The sequence below is a fragment of the Sinocyclocheilus rhinocerous genome, unplaced genomic scaffold (genome assembly GCF_001515625.1).
Source record: "Sinocyclocheilus rhinocerous isolate Xijiao unplaced genomic scaffold, SAMN03320098_v1.1 scaffold1933, whole genome shotgun sequence".
In the NCBI taxonomy this organism is placed as follows: domain Eukaryota; kingdom Metazoa; phylum Chordata; class Actinopteri; order Cypriniformes; family Cyprinidae; genus Sinocyclocheilus; species Sinocyclocheilus rhinocerous.
The window spans coordinates 6,906-28,002 of record NW_015665830.1 but is presented as its reverse complement, the minus strand read 5'-3'; the positions used below and the strand labels follow the sequence as shown (position 1 = coordinate 28,002).

The 21,097-nt window shown below is 38.7% G+C and overlaps 1 protein-coding gene across 2 annotated transcripts in view; it reads right to left on the bottom strand.

Moving 5' to 3' along the window:
- LOC107731591 (tensin-3-like) overlaps positions 1–19,869 on the bottom strand; it is a 37,516-nt gene extending 17,647 nt beyond the window's left edge. Inside the window, exons 1-19 of one of the 2 annotated variants that reach the window (XM_016542714.1) lie at positions 19,714–19,869; positions 19,538–19,588; positions 18,243–18,365; positions 18,080–18,144; positions 16,921–17,004; positions 15,994–16,106; positions 15,772–15,832; positions 15,054–15,129; positions 14,464–14,590; positions 14,295–14,360; positions 14,066–14,167; positions 9,630–10,229; positions 8,128–8,337; positions 7,378–7,511; positions 5,644–5,761; positions 5,483–5,557; positions 4,856–4,949; positions 3,238–3,551; positions 3,032–3,160 (exon numbers count right to left, since the gene is read on the bottom strand). In XM_016542714.1, coding sequence (XP_016398200.1) covers positions 3,032–3,160; positions 3,238–3,551; positions 4,856–4,949; positions 5,483–5,557; positions 5,644–5,761; positions 7,378–7,511; positions 8,128–8,337; positions 9,630–10,229; positions 14,066–14,167; positions 14,295–14,360; positions 14,464–14,590; positions 15,054–15,129; positions 15,772–15,832; positions 15,994–16,106; positions 16,921–17,004; positions 18,080–18,144; positions 18,243–18,365; positions 19,538–19,588; positions 19,714–19,863 — 2,692 coding nt within the window. In that variant the 5' untranslated portion in view covers positions 19,864–19,869. The remainder of the gene's footprint in view (positions 1–3,031; positions 3,161–3,237; positions 3,552–4,855; positions 4,950–5,482; positions 5,558–5,643; positions 5,762–7,377; positions 7,512–8,127; positions 8,338–9,629; positions 10,230–14,065; positions 14,168–14,294; positions 14,361–14,463; positions 14,591–15,053; positions 15,130–15,771; positions 15,833–15,993; positions 16,107–16,920; positions 17,005–18,079; positions 18,145–18,242; positions 18,366–19,537; positions 19,589–19,713) is intronic. The other variant, XM_016542713.1, reaches the window with a different exon arrangement.
- Between the last annotated feature and the right edge of the window lie 1,228 nt (positions 19,870–21,097).

Here is a 21,097-nt window from a genome sequence, read left to right as displayed (position 1 = left end):
TTTGTCCTCCTCCTCCCCCTCCTTCATCAACTCTAACAGCTGACGACTTTGCCACATTCTTCATTAATAAAATTACAAAACTCTACATATAATAACCTAGAACACTCTCTTAGACTTGATGGCTGCTCTGTCAATTTTTCGTCATCAGTTAGGAACCTAGGTGTGCTATTTGATAGCACTCTTTCGTTAGAAAGCCACGTTTCTAGCATTTGTAAAACTGCATTTTTCCATCTCAAAAATATATCTAAATTACGACCTATTCTCTCAATGTCAAATGCAGATCATGCGTTTAATGCGTTTATGACCTCAAGGTTAGATTATTGTACTGCTTTATTGGGTGGTTGTTCTGCACACAAACTCCACAAACTCCAGCTGGTCCAAAATGCAGAAGCTAGAGTTCTTACTAGAACCAGGAAGTATGACCATATTAGCCCGGTTCTGTCAACACTGCACTGGCTACCTATTAAACATCGTATAGATTTTAAAATCTTGCTAATTACTTATAAAGCCCTGAATGGTTTAACACCTCAGTATTTGAACGAGCTCTTGTTACATTATAGTCCTCCACGTCCGCTGCGTTCTCAAAACTCTAGCAATTTGATAATACCTAGAATATCAAAATCAACTGCGGGCGGCAGATCCTTTTCCTATTTAGCGCCCAAACTCTGGAATAACCGACCTAACATTGTTCGGGAGGCAGACACACTCTTGCAGTTTAAATCTAGATTAAAGACCCATCTCTTCAACCTGGCTTACACATAACACACTAATACGCTTCTAATATTCAAATCCGTTAAAGGATTTTTAGGCTGCATTAATTAGGTCAACCGGAACCGGGAACACTTCCCATAACACCCGATGTACTTGCTACATCGTTAGAAGAATGGCATCTACGTTAATATTAGTCTGTTTCTCTCTTATTCCGAGGTCACCATTGCCACCAGATCCAGTCTGTATCCAGACCAGATGGTGGATCAGCACCTAGAGAGGACCTCTACAGCCCTGAATTTCAGCGGAGATCAGGACAACTAGATGAGCCACTAAGACAGTTCCCCAGTAAAGACCTTGTCTCAGACGACCACCGGGACAAGACCACAGGAACCAGATGAGTCCTCTGCACAATGTGACTTTGCTGCAGCCTGAAATTGAACTGCTGGTTTTGTCTGGCCAGAGGAGAACTGGCCCCCCGACTGAGCCTGGTTTCTCCCAAGGTTTTTTCTCCATTCTGTCACCGATGGAGTTTTGGTTCCTTGCCGCTGTCGCCTCTGGCTTGCTTAGTTGGGGACACTTCATTTCCAGCGATATCGTTGACTTGATTGCAAATGATTGCAAAGATACTATTTAAACTGAACTGAGCTGGATGATGACATCACTGAATTCAATGATGAACTGCCTTTAACTGAAAATTAGTGTTTACTATTGTCATTCTGCATTATTGACACACTATTTTCCTAATTAATGCTGTAAAGTTGCTTTGACACAATCTGTATTGTTAAAAGCGCTATACCAATAAAGGTGACTTGACTTGATATTACATTTAAAGTTAATACATTTTAGATGAACTAAACTGCAAATTCATTATTATTATAATTTTTTTTTTTAAAATGACACAAGTTTGAATAGAAATGTCATTAAAGTATATTTTAGTTTACAATAAATGCTTGTCAGTACATTCAGCAGTACTTTAGCCATATTTCATAGACAATAAACGTAATTCTGAAAATACATATAAAGATGTACAGAAGTCCCGCTTAAGTGGGTCAACAAAGTTCAAGTAACTGTAATATGTAAATGTAATTTGATATAAACTAATATACTATATATATATATATATATTGATAAATTGATAAACTGTGGCATATTATACCCAAAAATTCTTCATACAGTGGACTACCTGTAAAACTGATAAAAAATTTGGGACCAAAAATTATCCAGACACTTTGACCTGACCATGTTTTGCTGAAGAGTTTTTTCTTTAATTGCTAATGCGACCTTTTTACTCCACAGACTGAACAAAATTAAGCATTGCTTGGTAGTTGGTTGAGCTAAATTGCTATTATCTAATTGTGTACTTAAATTTAACAGCTGTATACTTTTTGGTTGATTGTAATTCATTACATACCTTTCTATCAAAGTTATCTGACATTATCAAGATGAATTTGTTCTCTAACACAGTTTAACTCTGAGTTCTTGTCATATTTTATTACAATTTTCTAAACTATAGTGAATAAACTGTGATAATGTGAGAAACGCTGAAGGTGTGTGAATAAATTTTGGTTTGACTGTATGTCTAAAAGTGTATTGTTTCCCTAATAAGTAGTCTTTTTTTTTAAAGTATGCTAAAGTGTATTTCTTTTTCACAAGGGAAGGCTGATTTGTGTGTGTGTATGTGTGTGTGTGAGTGTATGAAGTGTTTATCTATCATATGTGTCCCTGCAGCACAAAAGCAGTGTTAAGTCGCTGGGGTATATTTGTAGCAATAGCCAACAATACATTGTACGGGTCAAAATTATCCATTTTTCTTTTATGCCAAAAATCATTAGGATATTAAGTAAAGATCATGTTCCATGAAGATATTTTGTAAATTTCCTACTGTAAATATATCAAAACTTAATTTTTGATTAGTAATATGCATTGCTAAGAACTTCATTTGAACAACTTTAAAGATGATTTTCTCAATATTTAGATTTTTTTGCACCCTCAGATTCCAGATTTTCAAATAGTTGTATCTCAGCCAAATATTGTCCTATCCTAACAAACCATACATCAATGGAAAGATTATTTTTCAGCTTTCAGCTTTTCCATTTATCCATTTATACAGCTTTCAGATGATGTATAAATCTCAATTTCCAAAAATTGACCCTTATGACTGGTTTTGTGCTCCAGGGTCACATTTATGTCTCTTCATGCAGTAACTGTAGTGTCTTCTGAAACTATCACACATGACGATGGTTTGATATGTTGTCTGTGTCAGCGCTGATCATGTGAACACAGATGTGAAGGAACCACTGGTCTGCTGATGGTCTCTCACCTCTCCGGCTCTGCAGAGCTGACAGCGGCGGTGTGGACACCTTCATGGCCAGTCCATACGCTCCTCTGAACGAGTGACTGTCCCTCACGATGAAGGAGCCGGGCTCTCTGTCCTTCAGGACCGTGATAGCTGCGTGAGAACAGAGAGAGGTCAGATGAGCGTCGAACACCGCAGCTGTCCATCAGCCGTCACGATGGGATCCGTACCTTGTTCCCGAGCGATGTCGGGCTTGTACCAGTATTTGGAGGTGTCCTGGACGAAGCTGACGGTCAGCCGGTCTGAGGGCAGGACGCTGGGGAAGGGGATGCTGAGCGAGGAGACGCTGTGAGGACTGGAGAAACCGCTGGGAGACGCCGAACCCTGCGACAGCTCGCCGTCAGACTCCAGTGCCTCCAGCTTCTCCTCAAAAGGCTGCTGCAGGACTCGGGCTCTCGGGCCGCTGAGAGGAGAGCTGTGGGCGTTCGGAGCGGGCAGAGACGGGCCGGAGGAGGACGGGGCGAAGCTCACGCAGTCTGCAGACCTGCAGCAACAACAAACAACACTCTACTGTCATCATCAACAACTCAACAAATCTCACATTAGTTTTCACATCAGATTTTGACAGAATTAAAATCATTCAGAGCTACAATCTGATCTTACAGGGTTCATGAAATGCATTTTTAAATTATTTTAATATGTTTCCTGAGGTGCACTCATAATCTTCAGGGCCGTTTACACATCATCATTTTCAACTAAAAATGGAAAGCTTTTCATGCATTTTGGCCGTTCATTTACACGACAATGGTGAATTAGGGGCCTGACAACACACACTTTTGAAAACCGGTTTCAAAGTGCAAGTTTTTGAAAACGATATATTTTTGCGGATCCATGTGAAAGGGGAACCTTTTTGTCTGTACGTGAAACTTATCAAAAACACAAACGAAATACTTAATAACGTAAAGTCATAATTTCAATATAGACAGTGATTTTCTACCCCATATTTCTCCTCTGATTTGAAGGCTCTGTTCAGAGGGGCGTGTCTGCTGTCTAACATCACTGAATATGAAATAAGCATTACACAGGGAACTCTCTTGAAAACGTTTACTGCATTTTTACTACAACAGCTGCCAAGATGAACTAATCATGACGTCACGATTCTCCCGATTTCAAATCCAGGTGTTTCAGAAGGGTAGAAATGAATAAATCATTTTTTTTTTAAATGGGGAGTTAATTTTAAGCTCAGAAACTTGAAGTATGTTGAAGAGCTTTCTTAATCTTCATTTTATCAATTGTCTCCAGTAGAGCTGCTTTACAGCTAAAACTGAATTTGTTTCATACCTGATGAATTTTACATCATGAACACTGTCATTTCCCTGCTTATGAATGTGAAGCTGCTTTGAACCATCTGTATTGTATAAAGTGCTGTAGAAATAAATGTGACTTTACTGTCACTGGACTACAGAACGTCTAAAGGGACACAATTTTTGGTCTTATTTACCTACCTTGATTTGAAGGAGGCTAGTAGAACCATTTTAGTTTTATCTCTAGTGATAAAAGGTTTATTTCACAAAAATTATACCTTGCAGATGCAACATGTTAACATTTAATTTTAAAGGTATGCAATATTCCAATGTATTAATCAAAGCATGGCATCAAATACACCCAGTCTGGACTGAGACCAGAACATCCAGTGACCCTGAGTAAAACCAGTCTGGACCAGAGAAGACAGGTCAGGATTTCAGCTATGGAAATCTGTCTTCCGCAGTTCTTTCTTTCTGTTAAACCTGGCACTGTGTCATGAATGCATGAATGAATGAATGAATGAATGAATGAGTGCAGCTGTACCGGTCAGAGAAGGCCGTGACTCCAGTGATGTACGGTCTGTGATGCTGGAAACCTTCATTTGAAGCTCCCATGAATCCTGCATTCTCTCTCATATCTGAAAGAACAACATGAACACGATGCACTCACATCTGCTCACATTCACAGGACAACACTGAATGTGAGGCGTGTGTCACTGAATTCACAGCTAAACATGCAGTGAGACGCTGTGTCTGTCACTCCATCACGATCAGCTCAGCCAATCAGGTGAGTTTGGGGGCGGAGCTAATCGGACAGATGGGATGTGTTTTGGGATGCTTCATTGAAGTTGCATTCGGAGACACACTTCACACACTTTAATTCATCTAAAGCGTGAACCATGAGCACACATGTGGTGATGCCAAACACAAAACGAGTAGACACACAGTTTATATTTCACTTACTGGTGTAAAATTAGTAAATTAACCAGAAAATCCAGCAAACTAGTGAAGAAGAACTAACACATTTATTTCTGTCATGCTAATAAAGCATTCTGAATTTAACACAAACCAAACTGATCAAATTCACTCACTAGATAGTCATCATAAGTAGCTATAAATATCTTTTGATAAATATCTTAAATATCTTATTTTAGTGAATTGTGTGATTTACCGTGTTCAGCTCTACAGGATCCAAATGAAGGAGACGGCGTCTGTCTGAACGCTGAGTAGCCCATCATGCTCTTCACTGGAGACAGAGATCAAGACACACACACACACACACACACACACACACACAGAGTGTGTGTGTGTGTGTGTGTGTGTGTGTGTTACCGTATGGAGTGGGTGGTGTGATGGGGAAGGTTGGTGTTGAGGGCATCATGTCACTGCCAGTGTCCAGTGAACTGTGAGACGAGTATTGCACACTATCTGCTCTGAACACCGCTGCATGCTGCACACACAGACACACACACACATACAGTCACTGGACAAACCTAGCAACACACCCAATACAGGAATAACAAAGTTATTATTGATTGTGACTTTGTGCACTGCACTTACAACAAATAAACACTGTGAGGTAAAACGGAAAGTAAATATTAAATATTATGCACTATTTCCAAATTGAATAAGCAAATCTGTGAGACTGATCATGTGACTCTTTGTATGAGACCCTTGCCATTTTTGCCATTAAAGCAAAAAAACAAAAAAAACAAAAAAAACACTAAGGCAATCTGAAATTCATGCAAAATTTTCAATTCAACTTTTCACAAAATAACTGTTTTCTATGTGAATATCTGTTAAACTGTAATGTATTTCTGTGATGCGCAGCTGTATTTTCAGCATCATTACTCCAGTCTTCAGTGTCACATGATCTTCAGAAATCATTCTAATATGCTGATTTGCTGCTCGAGACACATTTCTGATTATTATCAATGTTGAAAACAGTTGTGCTGCTTAATATTTTTGTAGAAACCGTGATACATTTTTTTCAGGATTCTTTGATGAATGTAAAGCTGAGAGTGTGTGTGCAGTGAATGAGAAGCATTTGGTGACATACTTTGACAATCCACTAGTGCAGGGCTATTCAGTTAGTTTAACAGGCAGGGTCTAGTACCAGCAAACAGTAGCAAACAAGGTAATCCAAAACAGGCGAAGGTCAGGGCAGGCAGCAAGCAATCATCACACAGATAAACAGTCCAAGATCAAAAACACAAGGGCAAAGCAAGGCAAGGAAACACAGAAAACATGGGAACTAGGAAAACATTACAGACTAACAACCATCAGCGTCATACCTGTCAACCCTCCCGTTTTTCTCAGGATTCTCCCGTATTTTACCATTCTATCCCGCTATCATCCCGTTTAAATATTTTCCCGTATTTCTCCCGTATTTTCAATCTTTCTATTAAAAAAAATCCCACTGGGTGTATTTTATATGTTTGCTACATTCGCCTCCGGTAAAACTCCCGTAATTTGTATGGCCCAAACAAAGAACTTATACTGACTTCTATACTGGGCTTCTATACTCTTTGGCCCAAACCTCATTATATGAATAATCACATCAACATATTCCAAGGTTGTCCAGTTGCCAGATCTTGTATGAAACACTCACACAATCTCACACAATCAACACACAGATTTCAACCTATCTGTCCCCTCAACTTGGCAACCTACAGCCCAGTGATGCTACTGATATAGTTAGTACCGCGGGAAGGAAACAAGGATCACTGGTAGAAATAAGAGGAGAAGACTCAGGTGGTGCTCCAGTGAAAAAACTAACTAAATATACATGTAAATTGAGATATAGCTTACACTTCAAAAGGTTATGGTTTAATTGAGTAAATATGAGCGCTGCAAGTTTCAAAGTCAGGTGCTACTGCTTTGTTTACTGCAGTTACCAGGGAAACTGCAATATTCCTGGTGAAAAGCGCCACCTTAATATTATAATTTTATAATAAAATAATTTTATTATAAAAGCGGTCAGTGTGTGTGTGTGTGTCACCTGTGTGTGCGGTGCAGCAGCGGTCAGTGCGTGTGTGTGTGTGTGTGTGTGTGTGTGTGTGTCACCTGTGTGTGCGGTGCAGCAGCGCTCAGTGTGTGTGTGTCTGCTGTGTTCAGGTTCAGTGTCCAGGCCGTCTGTTCTCGTGCTCCAGTGAGCTCCGTCATGTCACTCGACTTTGGGCTCATAATGAATCTGTGCTCTGATGAGATATGAACACACACACACACGCACGCACGCACGCACGCACACACACATGCACACAGACACACACACACACACACACACACACACTTGTTACTTAGTTACTTTTTATTGAAAGCATTACCTAACTTTAGCATTACTTTTTTTCACCTGGGCTGGGCTTGCTTATTTATTTTTTAATAACAAAAAATCCAAAAGTTATATTTTTGGCAATTGTGAGGGTTTTTCCGCACCAAAAGTGAAATGAATAATCCTCAGGCTGAAAAAAATATGTCTGCACTTACTCCTGTAAAATGTTTAAATCTCAATTTTACATTTGAGATTTTAAAGTTTTAAAATATAAAGGTAAAGGTTTCAGAATTTCAATAAATTGACCCTTATGACTGGTTTTGTGGTCCAGGGTCACATATATGCGTGTACAAATACACACAGTTATCACTCAGTACTTAATCCATAAATACACTGTAACAAATAATAACCAAATCTCCCTTTTACAGTCATAAGGGTTTGAATAAAATGAGGAGGAGTAAATGATGACAGAATGATCAAGATTGGGTGAATTAACACTTTTCTCAGGCTTTAGGTGTATTACTCCACAGCAGAAGTGATCTCACCCGTCTGACGAGTCTGTGTGTTTGCTCCGCTGAAGCAGCTGGGTTTGGTGGAAACCGGCACGAAGGTGGGATCCAGGTCCAGGATGAGCTGGTTGAGCTGATGGATGGAGTTATCGATGTCCAGCGTCAGAGAGCTGAACTCCTCGTCGTGTTTCTTCTCCACGTCTTGGCTCTGAGAGACGGAGGGGCTCGACAGACAGCTGCTCTGCACTGAAACACCAGAAACCACCGCCTCATTCAGTAAAGTGCTCTTTTATACTCATCCAATCGAAAATCATGAATTCTGCTTTAAACCTGATTCTGGTTCAGTTTGAATAAAAGCAAATAACTTTCCCTATAGAAAAAGCAGAAGAAACAGTTTTGTTTAAGTTGTATTTTGTCTTCACATCAGAGTGTTGATGTGCAGAAGACTAGTGTTACTGACTGCTGAAATTATGTATTATTTTGGTGGGAATTCTTTAGGTATAAGAGAGAAAATATGATGCATATTATAAAACAAATCACAATAAACAGCGTGTTAACCTGCAACTGTTACCTTAAAGAGTTGCTACCTGATTTAACATATCATTTTTTTAAGTTGTGTTGGTAGTTTAGTTGCTATATTTAGTATTTTTTTAGTGCATTAAAGCCTTTCAAGTTAGATTTTATTTCTACTAATTAAACTAAATTAAACACTAACAAAATGTTTTAGTTTTATCTTAAAAGAAGAAAGTTACTTTTATATAATTTATCTTGTGTTTATTGTAAAATTAAGTTGTAAAAAGCCAAAAAATGATTTTATTAACCTGCACAGAGTAACTTTTTTGCTTGTGATTAAAGAAAATCTATCAAGTATGGTCTTTATAATTAATATCATGTATCTTTTTACCTCGTATAAATACATTTGTGTTTGGGAAAATTTAGAATAATTAAATTAAATTAAATTAAATACAGTATATTAAAGGGATAGAACATTTTTCATTCGATAAGACTACAAACAGCTGACAAAAACATCAAAAATAATCCAAAGTAATCCAGCCACATATGTGTTTAGAGCTGTTTAAACGCTGCTTGATCTGTGCAGATTTCTCACCTGATTCAGACCAGAATACTTTTTCACTGGAGGAAGCATTATTATGGATTATAGACTTATATTTAATGAGTTAAAAACGTCTTAATGCTGGATGTGTTTCAGCTTTTGTCTTCTCCAGATGTTAACTGATGGACTGGAGTGCTGTGGATTACTTGTGGATTATTGTGAAGTTTTTATCAGCTGTTTGGACTCTCATTCTGACGGCACCCATTCACTGCAGAGCATCCATTGGTGAAATATAGTTTGAGAGAACCTAATCAATGTTAGATTTGTGTGTGTTACATAGAGAATTGTGTGTTGTGTTTTGCAAAAAGTGTTTTATGAAATTGAAAACTGAGTCAAAGTCTGAGAATTAGTGGTTTTGCAGACAAGTAAAGATTGTGTGTGTAAGCAGCTGAAAAAAGACTGTAAAGTAGTTTGTTCTGCTCACCAGCGGGTTTAGGCAGCAGCTGCTGCATGCGGCTGTGGAAGCGCTGCTCTGTGGCGTCCTCCTCGGGCAGGTACAGGTACTGCTGAGCGGCGACCAGCTGCTGCTGATGGACCCAGGTCTGCGTGGAGTATCCAGCGTGCTGGAACACATGAGGCTCGTCTGCGCCAAAGCCGTCGGACAGCAGCGAGTTCTGGCTACTCTTGTGATAGGACGAGGAGAGCGTGCCCAGACTGTCCACGCTGTGCAGGTCGTGCCGTGAGGCCAGCGCTTCGTCGTCCAGGATGTCGCTCTCGCACTCCTTCGGTGCGTTCTCGTGGCTCGGCGGCGGGCCCAAGAGCGGCGGCTCCGTTGCGGTGCAGCCTCGACTGGTCTCGTCCAGGCCGAAGCCACTGAGCAACCGCTTGAGCTCCACACGCTCCTGCTGGCTGGGCTGCGGGGTTCTGGGCCAGCCGTCGGTGCGCAGCGAGGCACTGGACAGGCCCGAGTCGCTGCTGGCCGAGAGCGTGTGGTCGGGGCTGGAGGAGAGCGTGCCACTCCTGCTGCCATTCTTCCTCACCGAGCATCGGTCCAGCGTGAGAGCAGGAGACTGGAGAGGAGTCGCTAAAGAGAGAAGAGATGAACGTGACTCACTGATCACAAACACGACACTGCATGATGGAAACAATCAATCAACATTTATTTATATAGCACATTTAAAACAAGTGCTAAACAAGTGCTTTACATGTTTAAAAATTGCTCAGACAGACACAATACACAACAATATCCATCAGATGAACAAGATGGCGCCGCAAATGGCAGCCAGGAAATGGCAGCCAGCATATGGCAGCCAGGACGCTGAGCTCCGCGATTCTTCTATTGTTTTTGTTTGTTTGTTCTGTGTTTTGTCATTCTTCTTCTATAAGTTTTACCAGACGAACTCCTTAATTAATCTTTCATAATTATACAATCGTCATCACAACTAACATAGTTATATTTATATTAAACTGCACAGTTTGTAAATAACATATCTGCAAACTAATAAACATATCTGTACATTTATCTAAACAATTACATTTTTTTCCTATACTTCTATTTCTGTATATAGTACATTATTCAATTTTTCTTTTTTTTATTATATTAGTGTTATATTACATCCCTACTGTGTTATTCCTATGTATGTCTGCACTATCATGTATGTCTGCACTATGTTTGTACTTTCTTCTACACTGGAAGCTCCTGTCGTCAAGTCAAATTCCTTGTGTGTGTAAACATACTTGGTAATAAAGCTCTTCTGATTCTGATTTTGATTCTGAGTATCCATCACTGTTCAATGTCCCAAAAGCTAGGGGCAACTGTATGCCACGGTTGCCGTGATTTTTCCAAGTAAGACATGTTCCTGGATCAACATAACTGTCCAAAAATACAGACTTAACCCAATCCCAATCCCTACCCCTAAACCTAACCCTACTATAATTTATTCCTAAAATCAGAGGGAAATGATAGCTGATTACCAAGGTTGTAGAAGCACCTAATCCTGATCGTAAGCCTAAAACAGATATTTCCTGAAAAGTTATCCCTCAATTCTGATTGGTTGATAGGAATGTTGTTCCATGATCCAGGAACATGCTGTACTTGGTGAAATCACGTTCACCGTATGCCACAGAGTAAAGGTGTGTTTTCAACACACGGAGACTTTTTTGAACGGAGACTATTCCAAAGATGTGGGGCTGCCACAGAAAACGCTCGATCTCCTTTGGTTTTCAGCTGTGTTTTGGGAACATATAAAAGAAAACTCTGTGAAGATCTTAGAGGTCTAGCTTAGAGGTCTAGCAACACAATCCTGCTGTAACAGACATGAAATGTACTCCGGAGCAAGGCCATGCAAACCTTTAAAAACCATTATCAAAACTTTATATTGGACTCTAAAATCAACAGGAAGCCAGTGCAGCGAAGCCAGCACCGGAGAAATGCTGGACCTTGTGCCAGTCAACAGTCTAGCTGCAGCCGTGAGAGCAGATTCTTAGACAACCCTAAATATAACGAGTTGCAATAATCCAATCTGGATTAAATAAAAGCATGAATCACGGTTTCCATGTCCTCAAAAGTCAAAATTCTCTTTAATTTGTCAATGATTCATAATTGATAGAAGCTACTTTTAACCACAGCATTGACTTGTCTATCAAACTTCAACTCAGAGTCAAAGATTACACCAAGGTTTCTTACTTGAGTGTTGACATTAGTGGCTAAGGAGCCTAGATGTACAGAAAGCTCTTTGGCTAACTTTGGACGGCCTAAACTCACCACTTCCGATTTAGACTCATTGAGCTGCAGAAAACTAGAAGCCAACCATGCCCTTATTTCATCCAAACACTCAAACAAAGTTGAAATATTAAATATCATATACTTGCAAAGTATATGTAATAATATTACAACAAACAAGGATCCTTGAAACAAACCAACAAGCAATCCTTGAAGCAAGGATCATTGTGAAGCAACTCATGCTGTTCACTGTCATCCACCACATGAAAAGTGCATTCAATGTGCGTGAATTAAAGTGTAACTGCATTTTTGGTATTGCATCTTTGCTCCAAATTGATGTTTTGTTGTTTTCTTCCTGTCTGGTTCTTCCTGTGGTTCTGGTTCCTCCTTCAGTGTGTCTGGCTCAACAACACACATGGGACAAACTACATGCATCTCTGCAAAAGACAGCACTCTACCACTATTATCTGACGGTTTGCTGTAACCCGTGGACTGGCATACAGACAGACACAGAGCTCAGGACAGTGATGGTGCAGAGATGTTGAATTTCTGTGAGCTTTGAGTCACTTCAGCGTGTGCTTGTGAAAACAGGGCCTGAAATCTGCTGCAGGAATTCTCCTCAGAATGGGGCGTCTGTTTGTGCTTGATCAACCCCTCGTCATTAAAGGAGCTGGAACTTGTTTCCAAGAATATGTTTTATGCAAAACAGCTGTGGGGGACCTGTGATTGTGGCCAGACTATTCCTGTGTTTGTGAGTTTGAGACGGGTGTGAATTCTGCAGCGCACATGAAGTCCTGCCATGAGCCTCACCGCAGTCAGAAAAAGATGCATGGACTCTCGGGGTGGTTTCAGCGTGTGTGTGTGTGTGTGTGTGTGTGTGTGTGTGTGTAAAACAGCAAAGCCACAGTACAGAAAAAGACACAGACTGAATGTTGCCCAACTATGCAAAACAACAAATCATTTAAGGCGAGGTCAGGCAGCAGATGTGATATATCATAAAACTGAAGGAAGGTTACCTGTGCTTTAAAAAGACAGTGGGGTTGTACAGTAGGTAGGGGTGGGTGATATAGCGGTAAACACAATTAACCGGTAGAGATTTTGGACTATTGTCTCTATCGCGGTTACATGCTCATGTGACATTGCTGTGCTACATGGTCACGAAAACTTATCGTTTGCACGCGTTTTAAGCATTGTGATTTAAAAACTTGATTTTAAGCCGCTTGAAACGCAATCAGCAGCGAAAGAGAACTCATTAGGCTATCTAAGATTTGTGAAGATGGTGCTCATAGAGCGTGGGAGTATTGAACGGAGCTATTTTTGCCGCTTTATAGGCCTTGAACGGTTAAATACACAGACTTGTATGGCAAAATGCCTGTCTTTTCAAGTGAAAGCAAACAGCTGAGAAAGAAAACATGTAGAGTGGATCCGGGTAGCTCTTAAAGTGACAGCAGTCTAATATTCCTGCTGTCTGTCATTCATGTTCATCAAACAACAAAAGACAAAATCTCTCACTGCTCTTGACTAAATCACTTTTTGTAACCAAAGACCCTACTTTTCTTTTTATGCCATGGATTCATGAACTGCTGTTGCTAGTTTAAAAGATGTGACTAAGCCTTGTTTGGACACATGTTTGAAACTAATTTAAAAACTAACACCAATTTGGTTACGTGAATGATTAAATGACTCACTGATAAAGACTTCTCTAACTTGTTTCATTCCCTAAATAATCAGAATTTTTTAATGAACCAGTTGAGTAAATGATTCAACGACTCACTCACACAGTCATTTGTTGCCACCCACTGGTGTAATAGTGCAACCTGCAGAAAGAATCACTGTAGAATCAATTAGACGGTTATATGAGAACTCCTAAACAGCAGATTTCAGGACCAGAACTTACAGTTGTGTGTATTTAAAACAGGATACATACAATACCCAAGTACAACTCCTATTTTTGAACCTAATTAAGTTGCTGGACACACTATAATATAAAACAAGTAATAAACATTTGTTCTTTTGTTTCTTTATTGTTAGTGTAATATACAATATGACAGTAAAACATGTTCCTGATAAACAAACAACAAACTCTGGAGTATCTTTGAGGTGATTTGAGCGTGTCTGTGTAGCCAGAGCTCCTTCAGCATCATATAATCTCAAGCACATGTCCTCCCTTTTATAAATAAGCATTAAAATCTTCCTACCTTCTGCAGTGCAGATGTTCTGGTAGGAGTTCCATTTAGAGAATGAATCTGTGCTCATGTAGTCGACGGTCACATCTGGGCCGTTGTGCCAGCGCTCTGAACCTGAGTGAACAACAGACTGATGGATAACAGCTACACCGCCGGCCCTCATGTGTGTACAGCACTGCCAACAGCACATGACATGTGGAGAAACTTCAGCATTACCTGACAACAACACAGAAAAACCCACCTGAAATTCTTTCTGGGCCATCAGAGAACACCAACTCCACTTTCCCATAATCTGGAAATCTGGCATCTGAAATTGAAACAGCAGAATATCAACACAACTTCATTTTCATTTCAAATAAACTCAGTGCTCCTGAATGGGTCGTTGTGTCTGTAGTGGTCAGATGGCTGACCTTTGTTAGCGTGCTCCATGTCGTCTTTCTGAAACACGAGGCTGTAGGCCTGAATGGCACCCGTGTGAAACTGAACTCTGAATATAACGTCTCGCTCAGACCGGCTGCTCTTATGGAAGCATTTCACCTGCAAACAGAAGACAGAATATTGATATGCAATGGTGAGAAAAGCACAGTATTCTTCACTGAGATAAAGGCACGGATGAACGGGATGCTGAAGTGCTGCTCTGATCACCAAATCACTGAACGTCTATCTAATGTCTTTCGTTTTCCTCCATTACGTTCACTTTCATTCTTCATCTTCATTCTTCACTTTCTTCTTTATCTCCTTTATTTTATCAAGCATCTACATCATTTATAAACACAAAGCACTCAAACCTGTTCTGTCTGTTCATACTCTGGATTTATATTCTAGAATGTAGTCTAGTCTTAGTTTAGTCTTTAGTCTAAGCAGTCATTGTTCAGTATGCTGGCATGATTAAATGATGAAAAAGTGCATGAATTCTTTCTGTGGTTGCAGTTACACACTTGTTATTGACAAACGTGTATCCTAAATGTTTATTTGGTGTTTATTCAGGGTTTGTTTGTACCAGAATATCTCCCTTCAGTAGCTGTGCTGGTTCGAGGGCGATGCAGATCCTGTCTCTGTGAGCGGCTCCAACGTGACTGCAAGATATGTTCAGAAGTCTCAATCAAACCAGGGTTTTTATCATTAACTGAAAGTAAAACTTGAAAAATGTACATTGCCTGAAACAAATTAAACATTGAACTATAATAAATCAATACGCCCCGTGAGCAACAAAGTGGTTGCCGAGCAACACACAAACATAAACAAAGGTGTTTGTTACTTTGTAGAGTCATTTACAACAGCTTCGAACGCGGCTCAGCCAATCAGAATCAAGCACCGGAACTATCCGTTTTATTAAAAAAAAAAAAAATTATTTCAGCTAGTGGCCAAGGCAACATTTCTCATTTTCACTTAATTTATGTGGCAAAGTACTAAAACAACTAGAACTAAATCAAACTTAATAAAAACGATGTAGACATTTGAATAAATAAACAGAAAAAGAACAAAAAAAACAATTAATAAAATGAATAAAAACAACAAAATTGCTAAAACTTTAATTAAAATAAAAATGAAAACGGAAAAGACAAATAAATTCTAATTCAAAATATTAACAAAATACTATAATAGCATATCAATGATACAAAAAGAACACTGAGCATGAGATATTAAATCAAACCAGAATGTATATACTCAGTCATTAATATGCAGTGATGAAGCTATTCAGAAGTGAATGAACTCACTAGACTCCAGAGACATAGACCACCTGCATCCCCTGATACACCTTCAGATACGGCTGACACACTGCAAAACATCACGATGCAAGAGAAAGAACGGGTTATTCCTAAAACGGCTCCAGTTCTGGCTGTTGTAGCACTGGATTTCAGGGTTAAATACGTCTTTGCAGCACTTTCTTCTGTTGTGAACTAACTCGAACACATGATGCAGCTCAGAAGAGCACTGACCTCCTGCAAGGTCGAAGTGAGGGATGCCATGAATGATGATGCAGTGGAGGAAGAGAGGAGACGTGTTCATCTTGATGGAGCCGCTCAGGAGACTGCTGAGGATCCACACGTACCTGAACAAACAGCAGAGCTTCATCTGACACAGAGTTATCAAGTGTGCTCATTTATCAGGTATTCGGTCCTTCTTACATCAAGACAATTGCAATTATATTTACTTATATATGCACTCAATCTACTCCATCTTCTGTCGTCTGATTGATAGTTTAGAGTGTTTTATCCAGTCAAAGCTCTTTTAGTGTAATTGCTTCAGCTGGAGCTTCTCGTGTCAAATCTGTACTGATTTTTATCAAGTAAGCGTCAGAATAACTGCAGTAATATCTCCAGATGAACTCTTACTGGACTGAAGCAGCTCAGCTTTACTTGATTCTCCATCAATCATGTTTTAGAGTCTCAAATCTGATCCTCAGGATCTTTTGAGGAGCGTTTGTTTCCAGCAGCTTTACTTTCACTGTTCCTCAGCGGAGGAATGATCTTCACAAGCCTCCAGAACATCTCACATCTTCTGAGGAGCCTTTATTTCTTCAGCTCTCAATCACTGCATTATATGTTTGGAGCATTTCAATCTCATTTTACTGAGATAGATTATTGAAGATATAGAGACGACGACTTGTATTTAGATCATTTTAAGTCAGTATCTGCTCTACTGTTATAAAGATCTCACTGATTTACATTATACAAGCATCAGAATATCATCATATAAATATCAGCATCTGCAGCAAATTCCATATTTTTACTCAGTTTAGGCCAATATATGTGTAAACGCAAAGAAATACTGATAATGTAAGAAGAACTAGCGAAGAAAGACTGATCAGATCATCACACAGAAGAGCGTGTAGAGCTGCAGGACGTGTGTTTGAAGTGAATCACCTCTTCTGAGACGGCGTCATCAACGCAGAAACCTTGTCATCATAGAACTTCCTCATGGCGAAGCGATCTAAAGCCTGATCCGCACTGTCAGGACGATACGAACACAGCGTTACATCAGATTACAGCAATCACCAAACACCACAGCAGTTTTAACAAGACGTGTGTTGGGTCTGAAATGCTAAAACACTAGATGATGAAGATGAGAGCAGTCAAAACTCACAACATCAGCTGTGTGGATAAACTGTGGATCATTTATCCTTGCTTTGGCACAAAATACCTTCAACGACTACATCTTTCACATTACATACATTATTTTCTCCCTCAGACACCAAAACCACCAAAACTCAATGTACTTACAGGCCAGTCTGCATATTTCCAAACTCTTTACATAACATAATACAAAACGGAATAAAACAGATATTTCCTACATTTCTACAGTAATCTCATATTTAAATATATTCCAAATCTAAAAAACATGAAATACTATGCAGCTGAACACCTACACGCCTTTCAGTTTCATTACCTTCCATACAAAAGTGGAAACTTATGAATAATATTGTGCTGTAATGTAAACATAGAGTGTGTAACATTTATTGCAGTGAATCTGAACAGTACAGAGTGTCATTATTGTTCTTGTTACTAATGCTGCCTGATTTTAACTTATTTTTTTATGTCATTATGAGTGAAAAAGTGTGTTTGTTGGTTGACAATCTTTGCTAAAGTTATGAAGGGTTTATTTGAAACTGTATGAACTATTTTGATACATTTTGAATGAAATTAGCTGCTGTGCCAAACTGAAAGCTGGCCAGGAGAAATGTGTGAAGAGTTTAGAAAAAGTGACAAAAGTATTGAAAAATGGGCGATAAGCAATAATGATAAGCAATCACAAATATAATTTAATATCTCGGAATCAAATTAATATATAAATTTATACCAAAATAATAATAATTTTCATAAGTTAAATCAGGTAGAAAGAGCTCTTTAAGGTAACAGTTACAGCGATGTGGTTCTCTACACCTGAGGTTCCTCTGACAGGAGAACTAAAAATCAGCTTGATGTTAGTGAAGAGAAAAGATCCCGCAGATACAGACACTGGATTGAGCTTGTGTGATGATGACTGAGAGTGAGATCTGTCGGAGCGTGTGAAGAGCGAAGCTACCTGGCAGAGACGTCTGTGAAATGAACAAAGCAGGAGATGACCACTCCGATCCTGCCCTTCCCTCCCTGGTGAATCAGAGAGAGATCACGCATTACTGACACACAACACAGCTCATCCCTGGCCGAGCATGTGGTTTGGTGATAAGGCTGTATCAGATTCTCACCCTGCAGTGAATGACCACCACGTGCAGCAGATCGGCGTTCAGCCAGTCCTCTATGGCCTTACAGATGGAGCAGATCTTATCCAGAGGAGGAGCGTGGAAGTCCGGCCATCCCGTGTCCAGAGTCTGAGGAGACCAGCACATCAACACAGTTCAAATACACACCGATATCATGCTCCAGACTGGATGAGGCTGTAAAAAATTACCGTGATTTTAACGGTAAAAGACTGTAAATATTCTACAGTAAACACCTGTTTATTGGTTAACGGTAAGCTCCCCTACTATATACGGTGAAAAACTGTATTGGACATTACATGTAATTTTACGGTAGTATACCGTTTTTGGAAGTGAAAAAGAACGTATAATTTACAGTGAATAACCATAAGCTGACATTCCCAGAATTCCCTGCGTTACATTTCACATTCAATGTTTTTTTTCATTTAAATAACTATGTTTATTCTTGGTTTATTCTCATCAGTTGTGTACATTAGGATTGTATGTTACATCTGATGTTGATGTTTATTGCATTATTTCAGTTTCATGTGTGTTACCATGATGGTGTTGAGTGAATGACACTGTGCACCTTCTATATATGTTAGTATTGTGATGGGCTTTGGTTCATCATGTGACTTTCTCATCACCACCTGCTTTTGGTGGTTATCAGTGTATTACAAAGCTGCAAAACAGATTTCAGTACTTCAATAGGTTGCTATATTAACATTGTATCAGTTGATGAAAGTACGGTATTGAAATGTAAATTTAAGTTAAATCTGTAAAACCTAAAATGTGAGCCTGCAGCACAAAAGCAGTGTTAAGTCGCTGGGGTATATTTGTAGCAATAGCCAACAATACATTGTATGGGTCAAAATTATACATTTTTCTTTTATGCCAAAAATCATTAGGATATTAAGTAAAGATCATGTTCCATGAAGATATTTTGTAAATTTCCTACCGTAAATATATCAAAACTTAATTTTTGATTAGTAATATGCACTGCTAAGAACTTAATTTGAACAACTTTAAAGATGATTTTCTCAATATTTAGATTTTTTTGCACCCTCAGATTCCAGATTTTCAAATAGTTGTATCTCAGCCAAATATTGTCCTATCCTAACAAAGGCTTATTTATTCAACTTTCAGATGATGTATAAATCTCAATTTCACAAAATTGACCCTTATGACTGGTTTCGTGGTCCAGGATCACAAATGTGGCTACCATATTTTTTATGGTAAAATTCTGGCAACCACAGCTGCCGTTTTTTTATGTTACGGATTTTTTTTTTTACAGTGCACACTACCTTAGGGTTCATCTTAGTGAGCTCCTGCTTTCTCTCTGACAGGTTGATCACCTGGAAAACGAATGATGAAGAGTTAAACAGCATCAGCTCTAGACCGGAAGCCCATGATGCATGACGTAATGACAGAACTTCATCAGAGAGCGTGTCTCCTGTGTGAAAGCGTAACGGATCCTCACCAGATAGTTGTCTGCGTGTTTGGACTTGAGCATGCGCGTGACGTCTCTCAGGTTGCGCAGGTACGTCTCCTCGAAGCAGTCTTGAGGGAAGGACACCGCAATAATGCGCTCCGTCACATAGGTGAGGTCGAGTTCATATCCCTCCTCCATCTGCACACAGGAGACTCAAATCACCCCTGAACTTCAGAAGAGCAGCACAAGAAAGCTCAAGAGAACAAGTATGTGACAGGAGACGGATCTCATGTGCTACACATTCTCCAATGGCATAAAGTTAAACTTTTCTCATGTCACTCAGCAGCTCACAATAGAAAATGAATGGGATCATTAATGTTGCTCTGCCACTGAACAAGGCTTTAATGGAACAGCATCTAAACTGTTTTGAAAGACAATTGCACTTATTTTTACTGAATGTGCACTTGTAGTGTACCTTAAATCTTAGTATACACTGACGTTCAAAAGTTTAGGATCAGCTAGATTTTTTATGTTTTTTTAAAGAAGTATCTTTTGCTCATCAAGGCTGCATTTATTTCATCAAAAACAGAGAAAAACAGTAATATTGTGAAACATTATCACAACTCAAAACAACAGTTTTCTATTTTAAAATACTTAAAAAAAAATACTATTAATACTATTTTATTTTAAAATACTACTTTTTTTTTTTGTTTTTGTTTTTGGAACCTGTAATACTTTTTTCAGGATTCTTTGATGAATAAAAAGTTTAAAAGAACAGCATTTATTCCAAAATAAAAATATTTTCTAACAATATGTCTTCACTATCACTTTTTATCAATTTAACACTGAATAAAAGTATTCATTTCTTCAAATTCTTAAAACTATTTATATATCAAAGTATATATATTTAAAAACTGTACTTGCAGATAATATATTAATGAAATAAAGGCCACTTAAGTGACTTAAAGAGAGAACTCTCTTAACAAAATTAAGTACATTTCTATAAAGTGCACTTTGTAAAATGTCAAATTAAAAATGTTACTTTAAAGTTAATTTTAAATCATTATGTTTTAATAATCTTGTTTTAACGAAGGGCCCTTATTTTGAAGTGTTGACTAATATAATAAAGCACAAGTATACTTGATTAGCTGTAGTTTATCTGTGGTGTGTTAATATATTTAAATGTACTAAATTGCAAATGTGTAAACACATATATATTTAAATACATGACATACAAGTTTGAATAGAAAATTCAAAAAATGCAATATTTTAAAGTCTATTTTTTCTGTAAGAAGCAGGCTACTCTTTTTAAAGTGTACTTCTTTTTCACAAGGGCTAACATATAGCGAGCTTCAGCACTAGTTTAAATTTCTTTCTAAGAATATCTGAAAATCAGCCTTCTGTGATAGTATTAGTAGTGCGTGTGTGTGTT